A 15,410-nucleotide genomic window follows, 5' to 3' on the forward strand; every position below is an offset into this window, starting at 1 on the left:
ATAAACTAATCATTATATTGTACTTGTCATATTTAATCTAATCAATATTTAATTGGAAAACAGTGCCAAATAAGAAGTGATGAATTTAATGATTTAATTAATTTTATAAAAAATCTCAGTCATTATAATAGATTATCTAATCTTTGTACCATATTAGAAACAATTGACGTATTTATATTTTCTTTATACATACATATATGTACCTACATCAATATTTTAGTTTTAAAACCTTTAAAAGGTTATCAATGTTTTGATTTCCTTATCAAATTACAATAATAGTTTTTATTAATACGCATATTTAGATAGCAATTCTGTAAAAGTACGTATGAACGTAAATATAAATCAATTTAAAATTAGCTGCACTATTTTGTAGTGTTTTCGTTTTAAATAAAAATATTATTTTTATTTGGTTAGATAAATTACTCTTATAAAAAGTTTATATACACTGTTCATATACTTAATAAACAAAAACACTATTAACATCTAATCTCAGCAAAAACAATTAAAAAAATTTGTTGATAAATTAGTTTATGTCATTAGAAAATAACACTGTGAATCATTTGAATAAGGAAAAATGATAAATAAAAGGCGAAACTAATAAGGTGACAGCGCCACACATTGGTTGAAGTTCATACAACGAGCGGCTAAAAATAGAAGAAGTTGTCCAAGGACAATGAAACTTGGAACATATGCATTTTTTGTTTGAATCAAGAAAAAATTTAAAAATCAAAATGATCCGCCCACTTACCGCCCACCTCCCATACAAAGTGAAAATTAAATTTTGACCTACGGCCTTGATTTTAGGAACATAGCATTTTTAAACACTAAGAATCATTTGTGTGAAATTTGAAAAATATCCGCCCACTTTTACGCCCACTTCCCATACTACTTGTATTGAAAAAGTTTCATAACTCCCTTGATTTTTAATGCATCAACTCAATTTTCTCAAAAAATAAATATTATAATTGTAGAATGGGCACCTGAAAATATATACCTGATCCGTTCACTTTTACGCCCGTCTCCCATAGAAAACTCATTTACATATTGTTTCTCAATAATTATATTATTTGTCACTCATTACTCTCATTGTTTTATTAGTATTGTTTACATATATACAATTGATGCTCAATAATCTTTTGTTTTTCTTTGTCTCATTCTTTTACTTTCGTAATAACTCATGTTATCACTCAACTCTCATTTACTTCTTAAAATACCGTTAATCCTGTATTATTTTATTGATTTATTTTGAAGCTTAGCTATAAATATTTTTTGAAATAAAATTCATTCGCTTATGAACTGTATACTGGTAAAGTTGACCAAATTAAAAAGCGGCGTTTTTTTAAATAATAAAAAATAATACTAAAGATTAAGATTAAGACTTTTATAGTCCGATTTATCCCTTTAAACAAATAAATAAAAGGTATTACCCAGATTTGACGTTGATCGACTGGCTTGGGTTTACTTAATAATTTAAGTATAAAAAATAATAAAATAACACCCAGGAAAGGAGATAAATTTCTCCTTCCTACAACTAAAGAATTATGGCAACAACAACATACATGAACGAAAATTCATGTATTGTTACTTTATCACTATATCACTTTATAGTTTTTACTGTTTTTTTTGGAAAGGAGCAGATAGGAGCAGCTGAATTTTTTTTTAACTTTTAATTTGACATCTTTCGTTAAATAGCGCTAAAAAGATGCAGTCTAATGAAGTTGATGAACATTGAAATTTTGATGTTTATATTTTGTTCTACGAAAATTTATATGCCACTTTTTCCAACTTTTTTTAATGCAAATCTCATCAAATGATAAGTTTACTGTGATTGTACCAAAAGATTGAATATACAGTAAGTCCCGGTCGACACTGTGAAACATTTGCTGCAAAACATTTTGAAATTCTCTTTTGAAACTGCATTCGTGTCCACACAGTGAAGTTTTTGCTTTTCGGTTTTTGACATTTCTGTCCAGAACGAATATGAACGAATAAATGTGGATGACATACTCAACAAAAACTTCATGTACATGAAACAGAGTACCCTTTTCAATTCCTCTTTCCCCTTTCATCAACAAACTCAAATGTTTTGCAGCAAATCTTTCATAGTATGGATGGGGACTAAGTTTGCATGCCTTCGAACTTCGATCGTGTCTGTCCAAACAACTAATAAATATATCAGCCTAATATTACGGAATCATAATATTCAGATATCTGTCAACAAAATACCAAAAAATTATCCAAATCGGCGAACATGGAAAAAATTAATTTCGGTCATTCTTCAACCAATGTGCGCCACGGCAACAAATACAACAAGACAAAAACAACATGATTTTTGTTTTTGGAAAAAATTAAAATGTCACATACAATATTTATTTTCAAAGTTCATCAGAAGCAAACTAAGAAACTGATATAATTTGTTTAGATTCGCCTTGAATAAAACACAATGTTGTTTTTGCAATGTTGTACTTGTTGTAATATCAACGCCACTTGTACAGTAAATTCGTCTTGAAGTGAACCGATCAATACCCCCAAAAAAAAAACCAGTCACATAACTAGTTCTGTGCCAGTTTCCTTCTCGAATGAGATAAAACTGTGTCTGAGGAAAGAGATAATTTGTCCAATTATGGCAAAAGATATCATTTTAGTTTTTGTAAATTCCCATAAAATTTTTCATTTTCATTTCCGGCGTTGCTAAATATCGTTGCTATCTTGACACACTTAATTTTTTCACGTGAACAAAAAATGATGAACGAAATGTTTCAAAACAAAAACTAAACATTTTAAAAAATACCTCATTTTTAAGACATACATCCAATATATGCCGGGAAAGTATTAAAAAAGAAATCAGTAGATAGATGGCAAATATAATAATTCTTAAAGGCAAACTAGAAGCAAGACTTGCTAGAGACAGAAGGAAACTTTCAAGGCTTAACCACTGTTAAATTGTATATAAATAATTTACTCGTTAGTGTTTATATTATAAAAATTATAGTTTTTATTTATTTAGAATTTTGTTTTTACGTTTTGTTTTAAAGAACACAAAAAAGAAATACAATTTGAAATTAAAGAAAATTGTAAATTTAATAATAATTTTAATGCATATTTTAAATATTTTATAGTTTAGTTTCAGTTTTGTTTTACTAATTGGAAGCGGTTGAAATATTTTATACAAAAAATATTGTTTATATATAATTTTTTTTTTAGTTTTTTTTAAAAGAAAACTAATTTTAATTAAAAATTCAAAACTTTTTAAGCTTTTCTTAGGCACTCTCATTTATGTTTGACAAACAAATTAAAGAAATTCATATAAAAAATAGTAAAAAAAAACTTATTTAAGGAAAACACAAAAAAAAAACAAATATAATAAAAATAAAATCATTTAAATAAAAATAATATTAAAATAAAAGAATTATAGGACATAGGACGGTGCTAAATGCATATAAAAATAGTAGATTGAAATCTAATCAAAATAACAATAATATGTAAAAGAAATATTGAAAAGTTATTAGTTTTTTCAAATCTTTTAATGCTTTGTTTTTTAAGGAAACTTAAGGAAATTCCAAATTTTATTTTAATTATAATAGATAAATATCAATATTTAAGAGATTTCTTTGATTTTTGTTTAATATCATTTACAAAAATACCCTTGAGTTTTTAGTTTTTTTTTTAATTTAAACTTAGTACAATAGTTATTTTTTTACTTTTAACAAAGTCCTTTATAATTGTGCGTTTACATTTTTTTTCTTACTTTCAACAAATTCCTTTTAAGCTTAATGCTTGCTAATTTAAACATTTAGTGAAAAAAATACAAGTTTTTATATTAATTCTATAAAAAGTTTTTGAAGAAATTAGGAAACAAATATGTAGTCCATTTAAAAAAAAAACAAAAATATTCAATTACATTTGAGGAGCGGAGGGATTAAATTGAAATGTGGGATAACGTGGAGAAAAATTAGCTTCACCTATCACTTGAGTGTGTTCAGAATCATCACGACCAGTTATTTTAGGAGCTCTAAATTGAGTCTCCACAAATTGGGGAGGAGCTAAATTTAGAAAGAGAATAATAATATGTTTATAAATTAAAATAGAATGCATTAATTCGACTGGGCCGAAATTTATTTAAATAATCTTCACTTTAAACAGTAAAAAATTGTGGTAGTCTGCGGAATAATCGATTTTTTGAAAAGTTTTCTTTTTAAAACATAAAACATAAAATTTGAGGAATTTTTAAGAAAAAAGGCTATATCGGCTGTGATTTTTTGAAAAATATTCCAAAAAATTTTAGCTGAAAAATTTTTTTTTAATTTGATGAAATTTTTGTAGAATTGTTGGTGAAAATAAATAAAATTTAAAAAATGTTTTTAAAACAAAAAAAATCTATGAAAAAAAGATTCGTGAAAAAAATTTGTTGTGAAACATTTTTTTTAAAAAAAGATTGAGTGAAACATTTTTTTTAAAAAAAATTGAGAAACATTTTTCTGAAAATTATTGGTGAAAAAAAATCAGTAGAAAAAAATATGGGATGAAAAAAATTTAGTTTAAAAAACAATTTCTGAAAAAATATTTTTTTTTTGTTGTTGGTTTCTTGTAAATTTTGAACGATTTTTGTAGATTTGTAGTAAAATTTATACCGTTTTTAGAGATTTACCCATTTTTTTTATTTAAAATTTTTGTGAAATCATCGTTTTTTTTAATGAATTTATATGTATATTTTTAATAATCTATTGATGTGACTTAAAAATACGAGATTTACAATAAATGGCGTATCTTTTGAAGGCGGTTTTTGTTTTCAACTGACAACTTTTCTATAGAAAAAATTGCTCAGAGTCTGACAACTTTTCTATAGAAAAAATTGCTCAGAGTCTGACAACTTTTCTATAGAAAAAATTGCTCAGAGTCTGACAACTTTTCTATAGAAAAAATTGCTTCAGAGTCTGACAACTTTTTTATAGAAAAAGTTGCTCAGAGTCTGACAACTTCTTTATAGAAAAAGTTGCTCAGAGTCTGACAACTTCTTTATAGAAAAAGTTGCTCAGAGTCTGACAACTTCTTTATAGAAAAAGTGGCTCAGAGTCTGACAATTTTTTTTATAGAAAAAGTTGCGCAGAGTCTGACAATTTTTTTTATAGAAAAAGTTGCGCAGAGTCTGACAATTTTTTTTATAGAAAAAGTTGCGCAGAGTCTGACAACTTTTTTATAGAAAAACTCAGAGTCTGCGCAACTTTTTTTATAGAAAAAGTTGTCAGACTCTGCGCAACTTTTTTTATTAGAAAAGTTGCTTACAGAGTCTGAAAACTTTTCTATAGAGAAAAAGTTGCTCAGAGTCTGAAAACTTTTCTATAGAGAAAAAGTTGCTCAGAGTCTGACAACTTTTCTATAGAGAAAAAGTTGCTCAGAGTCTGACAACTTTTCTATAGAGAAAAAGTTGCTCAGAGTCTGAAAACTTTTCTATAGAGAAAAAGTTGCTCAGAGTCTGAAAACTTTTCTATAGAGAAAAAGTTGCTCAGAGTCTGACAACTTTTCTATAGAAAAAATTGCTCAGAGTCTGACAGCTTTTCTATAGAAAAAATTGCTCAGAATCTGACAGCTTTTCTATAGAAAAAGTTGCTCTGACAACTTTTCTATAGAAAAAGTTGCTCAGAGTCTGACAACTTTTCTATAGAAAAAGTTGCAACTTCTCTAAAAAGTATAACAGATATACATACATACATATGTATGCGACTTATACAACAGAAAGTTTTCTCATATCTCAACCCTTAATATAGCGATTTTGGATAATTTCAAAATCATTAAACAAATAAGCAAAAAAGTTATGTAAAACCTATGAAATCAGCAATGCAAAGGGCAGACGGACAAGAGTAAAACGATTTACATAAGAACAAACAACCAGAATACCCGAATTTATGTACATGTATAATGAAGATTATTGTAAATTCCATTTTAAAGAACAAAAAACTTACGTATATTTGGATACAATTGACCACCAGCACTGTCGGCCACATTCCAACCCATGGCACCACCTTGACCCTCCGGTGGACTAGCTGGACTAACCGGCTGGGTGGGAGCCATTGAAGGATCATCTGTGGGCTGCTGCGGTACCACCTGAGCTGGTACGTCCGTATAAGGTGCCGGTGGTTTAAACGAAGCCAACGGTATGGTGCCCAAGGTAATAGGAATATTACCCGACAGATTGCGATGTGGTCCACTGACATCGCATTCAATATGCAAATCATAATCCAATGCAATAACGCCACAATTTACCAGATTTGTGGGTGGCAGTGCTGGTATTTCCAATTGCTGGGAGAATGTACGTGATTCTCCACCCGCTACCGGGCCAATACTTAGCTCGGCTATGGTGATTTTCGACTCCTTTTTCTCCGCTCTCGGTTGGGTGGTGTTGAACGTTACACGTTTGCGCAACACAAATTTAACGGCAGTTATGCCCACATTACTGGCATTATCACATTCACAGGTTATGGGTATTATTTGTCCCGAAACATAACCCGTAACGGGTATAGAGGTTATCACCGACAATGGGCCCGACTTGCAACAGAAACAACAGAATGATTTCTCCAATTCCAATTTGAAGGGTTCCTTAACACGAGGATTGAGATTCAAGTCAACGGGTGAAATAACCGTAAATGCCATTTTCATATCCTGATCAAATTTCCAGGGTCTATCGAGGGTAACCTTAATTGTGTAGCGTACATGACCAAATTCACCCTCAAAGGAAGAGGGTAAAGTGGGGGGCAAAGCACAAGTAAATGGATAAGTATGAGTACCAGCGGGTAACTCGATTTCAGCACCTTTTTGACAAAATAATTTAAATCTTTTTATTTTACTTCTGATTTTACATACATTTTTTACTCACTATTTTTTCCACCCAACAAATAATATTGTATTTGAAAGTATTCCTCATGACCCTTAAACGTGGTGGTCTCATCTTCTTCACGTCCTTCGCTACTCGTTACTTTACGTGTTTCCGACCATTCTGTATTGGCTTCGCCCACAAAACGTATGATTATACCTTGAAAAATTTGACAATTTGTTGTTCATCAATTAAAATTAACATAGAGCTGCGAGGTTGGTTTGAGTACAACTCAGGGGTTTTATTCATTTGTTTTTTTAAATTTTGGAATGTGTGCAATGAGTTTGGAATGTGTGTGTGTGTATAGATGAACTGTGCATTATTAGCAAGTATGAAATGTAATTTTAAATTTAAGCGATATTAAAGCATGACATCATCGTATTCTACAAATTATAGTGGCATGAATGTATTTATATATAATGCGAGTTTATTCATTATGTGAACTTTTTTCGGTCAATTGCTTGCTGGTTGTTTTGTTTTTCTCAATTTGATTTATGTGTTATTGATTTTAATCAAGTACTTTAAGCTTAAGGAAAACCCCTTCTACTTTTTAAATAAAATCAAACAAAAATTAAGAAAATATGTATAAAAGCATAAATAAATTAGTTTAAGTTAATGCAAATATTTAATAGAAATAATAACTAATAGCATTGTTTCCAAATTTGAATTTCCATTAAAAAAAATTGCTCAGATTTTGAAATATTTTAAATTCAATAATTGGCTGTTTATTAAAACTTTTGTATTTATTCTGAGAACTTTTCTATAGAAAAAGTTGCTCAGAGTCTGAGAACTTTTCTATAGAAAAAGTTGCTCAGAGTCTGAGAACTTTTCTATAGAAAAAGTTGCTCAGAGTCTGAGAACTTTTCTATAGAAAAAGTTGCTCAGAGTCTGAGAACTTTTCTATAGAAAAAGTTGCTCAGAGTCTGAGAACTTTTCTATAGAAAAAGTTGCTCAGAGTCTGAGAACTTTTCTATAGAAAAAGTTGCTCAGAGTCTGAGAACTTTTCTATAGAAAAAGTTGCTCAGAGTCTGAGAACTTTTCTATAGAAAAAGTTGCTCAGAGTCTGAGAACTTTTCTATAGAAAAAGTTGCTCAGAGTCTGAGAACTTTTCTATAGAAAAAGTTGCTCAGAGTCTGAGAACTTTTCTATAGAAAAAGTTGCTCAGAGTCTGAGAACTTTTCTATAGAAGAGTCTGACAACTTTTCTATAGAAAAATTGCTCGGAGTCTGACAACTTTTCTATAGAAAATGTTTCTTGGAGTCTGAGAAATTTTCTTTAGAAAAAAAGTTGATCAGAGTCTGAGAAAATGTTGCTCAAATTCTGACAATTTTGCTTCTGACTACATTTTTATAGAAAAAGTTGCTCCGACTTTTCCTACAGGCTTTGATTGCCATCAGTATTTTCTATTTGGAGTCTTGTTCCTAATCTCTGCCACATTTGTGTAAAAACAAACAAAACATGGAAAAATTCTTTTGCAGCCTTTGAGTTTGTTTTAGATAATTTTCCATCCAATTGCATTTGACTGCACACAAAACTGCAGTTCAACAACCCTGCATCATTACATTTACTGTGAACTAAACAAACCAGAAAACAGTCACTCTAAAAATGGAAAAGAACAACCAATGCGTTCAAACAAATCCACCCACTAAGAAAACAAACGCATCACTTGCAGTTGGAAAAACAACAGCAAGAAAAACCGAACAAGAGCAACAAAAAACACAAGAGAACAACAACACAACAAAACTATACGTATTGAAAAGAAAATTTCTTAACTAAAAATAAAACAAGAACCGGCTTTTGGCAAAAACAGCAACAACAACAAAAACACAAAGGCAACACAAATCAAAAAAAAATAGAATGAGGTCTGTTTTTAAATAAAAATTCCTCTACATACTTCAGTTAACCAAAAAAAAAAAACAACAACAGAAAGCTGACAAAAAAAAAACAAAAATAAACAAGTGGTGTTTGTTGGTATTTAAGCAGGTTTTTATTTTTATAAAGAGAGGGGGAGGGAGGTAGCAAAGTGGGTGGTGTTTTTTTGTGCTCTATGGTACCAAAAATATACAAAGACAACTTAAAACAAAGGGAAAAAGTTTGTAGCTGTAAATAGAAATAAAATAATAAAAAAAACAATGTTGCGTTTGATAGATTTTTGACAACTACTAAAGTAAATAGCAACAAAACAAAGTATGCATGTTAAAACTAAAGAAAAATAGTAGAGAAATCTAATAAAATGCTAAAATATACAATACTAGCAGACCCGGTGCGCTTCGCCACCCCAATTAGAAGAAAGAAATAGTACTATTAAGTCTCCGTTTGTGAATCTAATTGTAAATGTCTAATTTCATATTTCTGGGTCCATTATTATAGAAAATGCAAAATGTGTTCCAAATTTTAAATTTTTATGTTTATTATTATAAAATATTCTAAAAGTACCATTGCAATAAGGAAATAGTACCATTGATTATCACTTTTAAATTCGCATTCACTAAACCATAACCCGTCAAGTTTGAATTTTAGATTTGTATATCATTTCCTATATTATCAACTAATTTTGTTTCTATAATACTTAAGATTTAATAAATTATCACAAAACCGAAACCGATCGGTTTTTAATTTTTTACAACCGAAACCGCGGTTTTGAAATTCTTCGATTTTTTGGAAACTCTAGGTCCGTTATTATAAGAAATTCAAAAAAGTACCTTTAGAATATATAAAAAGTACTAAAAATCCCCCACTTGTGGTTTCCCACTCACTCTGGTCCATATAACCTTTATTTCATGTTTCAAAGTTCATTGGTGTAGAAATTACAAAAAGTACCATTCGAATAAAGAAAAAGTACCAATAAGTCTTCCCTAGAATTCTAACTCACTTAGGACCATGTAGTATGCTTAATTTCATGATTTTAAGTCCATTGCTATAGAAAATTAAAAAAAGTACCATTAGAATAAACAAAAGGTACCATGAGGTATCCGCTTGAATTTTCAATCACTTAGGACCATATACGCTCAATTTCATATTTCTAGGTCCATTATGTTATAGAAAATTCAAAAAGTAACATTAGAATATAGAAAAAGTACCAAAAAGCACCCACTTGTAGTTGCTCACCCACTCGGGTCCGTATAACCTTTATTTAATGTTTCTAGGTTCATTGGTGAAGAAATTACAAAAAGTACCATTTGAATAAAGAATAAGTACCAAAAAGTCTCCCCCTAGACTTCTCACTCACTTAGGACCATATATGTTTAATTTCGTGTTTCTAAGTCCATTGTTATAGAAAATTCAAAAAAGTACCATTAGAATATAGAAAAAGTACTAAAAAGTATACACTTGTGGTTTTCCAGTCACTCGGGTTCATATAAGCTTTATTTCATGATTCTAGGTTCATTGGTGAAGAAATTACAAAAAGTACCATTCGAATAAAGAAAAAGTACTAAAAAGTGGCCCCCTAGAATTCTAACTCACTTAGGACCATGTATGCTTAATTTCATGTTTTTAAGTCCATTGCTATAGAAAATTAAAAAAGTATCATTAGAATAAACAAAATGTACCATGAAGTATCCGCTTGAATTTTCAATCACTTAGGACCATATACGCTTAATTTCATATTTCTAGGTCCATTATATTATAGAAAATTCAAAAAGTACCATTAGAATATAGAAAAAGTACCAAAAAGCACCCACTTGTAGTTTCCCACTCACTCGGTTCCATATAAGCTTTATTTCATGTTTCTAGGTTCATTGGCGAAGAAATTACAAAACGTACCAATCGAATAAAGAAAAAGGACCACAAAGTCTCCCCATAGAATTCTCACTTACTTAGGACCATATATGCTTAATTTCATGTTTCTAAGTTCATTGTTATAGAAAATTCAAAAAAAGTACTATTAGAATAAACAAAAAGTACCAAAAAGTCTCCCCCTAGAATTCTCACTCACTTAGGACCATATATGCTTAACTTCATATTTCTATGTCCATTATTACAAAAAATTCAAAAAGTACCATTCGAATATAGAAAAAGTACCAAAAAGCAGTCACTTGTAGATTCCCACTCACTCCGGTCTAAATTTCATGTTTTTAGGTTCATTGGTGAAGAAATTACAAAAAGTACCATTCGAATAAAGAAAAAGTACCAAAAAGTCTCCCCCTAGAATTCTCACTCACTTAGGACCATATATGTTTAATTTCATGTTTCTACGTCCATAGTTATAGAAAATTCAAAAAGTACCATTAGAATAAAGAAAAAGTACCAAAAAGTCTCCCCCTAGAATTCTCACTCACTTATGACCATATATGCTTAATTTCATGTTTCTAAGTCCATAGTTATAGAAAATTCAAAAAAGTACCATTAGAATATAGAAAAAGTACCAAAAAACCCACACTTGTGGTTTCCCACTCACTCGGTTTATATATAAGCTTTATTTCATGTTTCTAGGTTCATTGGTGAAGAAATTACAAAAAGTACCATTCCAATAAAGAAAAAGTACCAAAAAGTCTCCCCCTAGAATTCTCACTCACTTAGGACCATATATGTTTAATTTCATGTTTCTAAGTCCATTATTATAGAAATTTCAAAAAAGTACCATTAGATGAACAAAAAAGTACCTATAGTACAGTTCACACATTTTGGTACCTAAATATTATCCCCTATTCCTAACACTAACTTCACTCAAATACATATCAGCTAACTTTAATGTCGATAACTGAAATAATTTAAATTTTAAAAAAGTACCATTAGGAGAAAAGTACCAATTTCCCTTTTCTTACTTGAACACCCCTCAAGTTTGAAATTTAAAAATATTCCATTTTGCCAAAATTGTTTATGCTACAGGCATGTATCAAAATATTAAAATCTGTGTTAATGTGCCCAAGAATAAATATGCTTTAAAAAAAGTACCAAACTGTTTACCCGGATTTGGCCCAATATACACCTTGGTACTCGAGTTCCAAATAACACCCTGTTAGTTAATTTTTGTATGAATCCAGGAACCAACGTTAAAAAAAATTATCAAAATTGGCTTAATAATTTCAAATATAATGTATTTTCCCGATTTTATCCCCTTTTTGGTACCTTTTTTATCCCCATTGAGGTGGTACAATTTCATAGAAATAAATTTCTGTAACGTGGTGGGAGCTCATAATAAAATATTCGTATGTCTATGTCAAATTATAGAAAAACATATTTTATGAAAAAGTACCAAAAATTAACACAATTTTTATCCCTTAAAGGTTCGAATTTCCAAAAAGTACCAAACTTATATTTTTTATTTTTTGTTAATTAAAGAATACGATTTAAAATTTGTTTCTATGTTTATTGGTTTAAAAGATACATAGGGTGCAAAAAAAGTACCAAAATACAGTTTTTACCCGTTTTCTCCCCTAAAAGTTTCGAATTTCCAAAAAGTACGAAACACCTGTCAGCTTATTTTTTAAATGGAGTAACATGCTATTTTAAGTTTTTTTATATCTTTATTAGTTTTGAAGATATAAGGTTACCGAATTTACCCGTTTTTACCCTTTTTTACCCCCTAAACGTTCGAATTTCCAAAAATCCCTTCTTATCGGATCGTTTTGGGGAGGGAGGAACCCACAGTTAAAATTTCGTGATTCTAGCTTCAGCCGTTTGGGCTGTGCGATGATGAATCAGTCAGTCAGTCAGTCAGTCAGTCAGTCAGTCAGTCAGTAACGTTACTCTTTTATATATATAGACAATATCCAAATAAAATATTTCATATTGAGAAACAAAAACTTAACAACAACAAAATATTGTATTTATATCTAGCTAAAACCCGGTGTGCTTCGCTACCCGACTACTATTCTTGTCCTAAATAAAAATATTGATGGTAGAATAAACGTAAACAAATTTTGGACTCTATGTCTTATTGTATTCTATATATTATGGTGTCACGCCAACTAATCCAATGATAAGAGAGCTATTCGGACAAAGTTTAAAGAATATCGTAATTCTAATTCTTAAAATATGTAAAAATAACTTTTTACATTGTGTGGGAGTTGACTCACGCCCTGTTACGATCGCTTCCATTTTAAGACTTTCACAATTATAGTTCTCGAGATATTGGAAAATAACTATTTATGTTGTATGATAGGTGCCACGCCCACTAACACAATTCCGCCCATTTTTAGCCAAACTCCGTATAGTGACAAATACTTTTACGACAATAGTTCTTCATAGTATATTCAAAATTAAGGATTTACATTGTATGGGAGGTGACACGCCTACTAATACAATACCGCCCATTTTCAGTCAAACTATTTACAATCATAAGGGAGATATTCGGGTAAAATTTTAAGACTTCCACAACTATAGTTCTCCAGATATTCTAAAATTACTTTGTATGGTAGGGTTGTTCCGATCGGTCCTATTTTGTGTCATGCACTGATAAGTGTAAAGTTTGAAGACTGTCACAATTATAGTTCTGCAGATATTCGAAAATTAGTATTTTCTTGGTATGGGTTGTGCCACGCCTATTTTTGCAATTCCGCACAATGGTAGCGAAGCAAATTTCGCAAAGTTTTACGGCTTTTCCAATTATTATCCACTATATTCACCAGACACATATTTACTTTTTATGGGAAGGGCCAGGCCCACTTGAAATTTCAAAATATAAAAGCTATTGTTTCTTTAAGATATAGAAGAGTCATCGGTCCAGTGATTTAGGCTGCTATAAGTTACAGACAAACAAACAAATAAATAAACAGACATTCATTCATTTTTTTATATATATCTGGATGACGTATAGTAAAGATAGGTTGGTATTAGCTAGTAGAATATTAAATGATGATGATGTTTATTTAAATTGCTTTGCTTTTATTTTACATTTGATTTTAGTATAAAATATATAGCCAATAATGATGATGTGATACATACAACTAAAGTATGGAAAAAATGACTAATATTTTCTGGTTTTTGTGTGCAGGGAGAACAAAAACAAAGCAAAACTTTTACATTTTTATTTAAATTCTTAATAAATTAAATGACAAACACACAAAATTAATAATCACTTACCTCTAACTTTTTTGGCCGAGTCAAATGTTAATTTGACTTGTCCATTTATGGTTTGACCAGCATAATAAGTATTCCAGGGATTATCCAATTGTACCTCACAACCTTTAAGACCCATTTTATTTATAGGATTTCTTTTTTATTATTATTATTCTTTTGATCTAATCTATATTCGTTTTGAACACTTTGCTGTATTGCAATTATTTAGTTAATTTTGCTAAATACTTTTACTTTTCACACACGCCCAATTGATTAAACTGTCGGTTCTTTAATACAAATCACAATACAATAAACCACTGTGCAAAATATTTTCACTTTCTTCCACAACTTTACATACACAGAGTTGCTATTTTATTTATTTTTTTTAAATTTGCACTTCTTCTTCCTTCGACGTACTTGTAACAACTACTTTTTGTCGTATAATTTTGTTTGCAAATTCATTCCAAAAAAAACAAAATGCGACAGAACATAACTTCATACAGTCACTGCACACGAACACATGTAATCATTACCTGCATGATAAAATTACTTTTCCTAGGTCATCGGTAACCTTCAAGCTCTTATGGGAATTTATATGGCTGCTTGAAAGGACTGCTTGTTGTCAAGCAGGTTTTTATTTGCGCTGCCGTTCCAGTCTGGGAATGTTCCCAAAAAATACGACTCTGTACGAACAGGGCTGCAAAACATAATGTCAGAAAACTACAACTAAACACTGTTGCCAGATTTAAGGGCATTTTGTCGATTTTTGATTGTAAAAATGGCCAAGTGAAATTTGCCGATTTTACCTAGCGTTTACACATGCAAGTAACAGTTCGAAAAACACAATACATTCACACTTTTGCACTAACACAAGCACACATGCAGCCACTTACAGCTCACTGCCTAGTGAATTTCGATGGACAGTGATTTTTTGACACTTACTGCAATAAAGTGTCAAAAACACAAACAGAGTTGCCTAACTAAAAAAATTTAAAAAAAATTACTGGATTGTGGTAAAATAATTATTATATTTTTAACTTATTTTATGTATATTTGTAAAAAAAATAGTTTTTTCTCTTCAAATATGAATAAAGAACGCTATTAAATTAATTTAAGAGCACTAATCTCATTAAAGTAATAATAATAATTATTTATAACAATTATTTCCCTACAAATATATGTATGTGGTATCCTAGGCAACTCTTAATAATAATGTGTTTACGTTTTGACGACATTTTTAAAATGAACTTTTACTTGCATGTGTAAACGCTCAAGCAACTTGTAGACATTTCGATGTATTTTCGACATTTTCGATAATAATACGTATTCTCAACTTTCCTCAATCTACTTGCATGTGTAAACGCACCGTTAGTCCTCAAAATGACAGAATAAAACTTTAATGTTTCTGTAAGAAGATATATGAAAAATATAAACAGAATTTAAAGAGATTAAATTATTTGATTTGGAAAAAAGTTGTTACAGAATTATTACGTTCTATATGAAAATATATTTATTTTGTTTGTAAAATGTTTTTCCAAAT

At 29.8% G+C, this 15,410-nt stretch overlaps 1 protein-coding gene across 1 annotated transcript; it reads right to left on the reverse strand.

The window, feature by feature from the left end:
• Positions 1–2,971: 2,971 nt before the first annotated feature.
• LOC135949611 (arrestin domain-containing protein 17) lies at positions 2,972–14,083 on the reverse strand. The gene is made up of 4 exons (XM_065499210.1): positions 13,895–14,083; positions 6,872–7,027; positions 5,961–6,806; positions 2,972–4,043 (listed from the first exon to the last, which is right to left on the reverse strand). The coding sequence occupies exons 1-4, from the start codon at positions 14,007–14,009 to the stop codon at positions 3,898–3,900; spliced, it is 1,263 nt and encodes a 420-aa protein (XP_065355282.1). The 5' UTR covers positions 14,010–14,083; the 3' UTR covers positions 2,972–3,897.
• Between the last annotated feature and the right edge of the window lie 1,327 nt (positions 14,084–15,410).

This window comes from Calliphora vicina, chromosome 1 (assembly GCF_958450345.1).
Source record: "Calliphora vicina chromosome 1, idCalVici1.1, whole genome shotgun sequence".
Taxonomy (NCBI): domain Eukaryota; kingdom Metazoa; phylum Arthropoda; class Insecta; order Diptera; family Calliphoridae; genus Calliphora; species Calliphora vicina.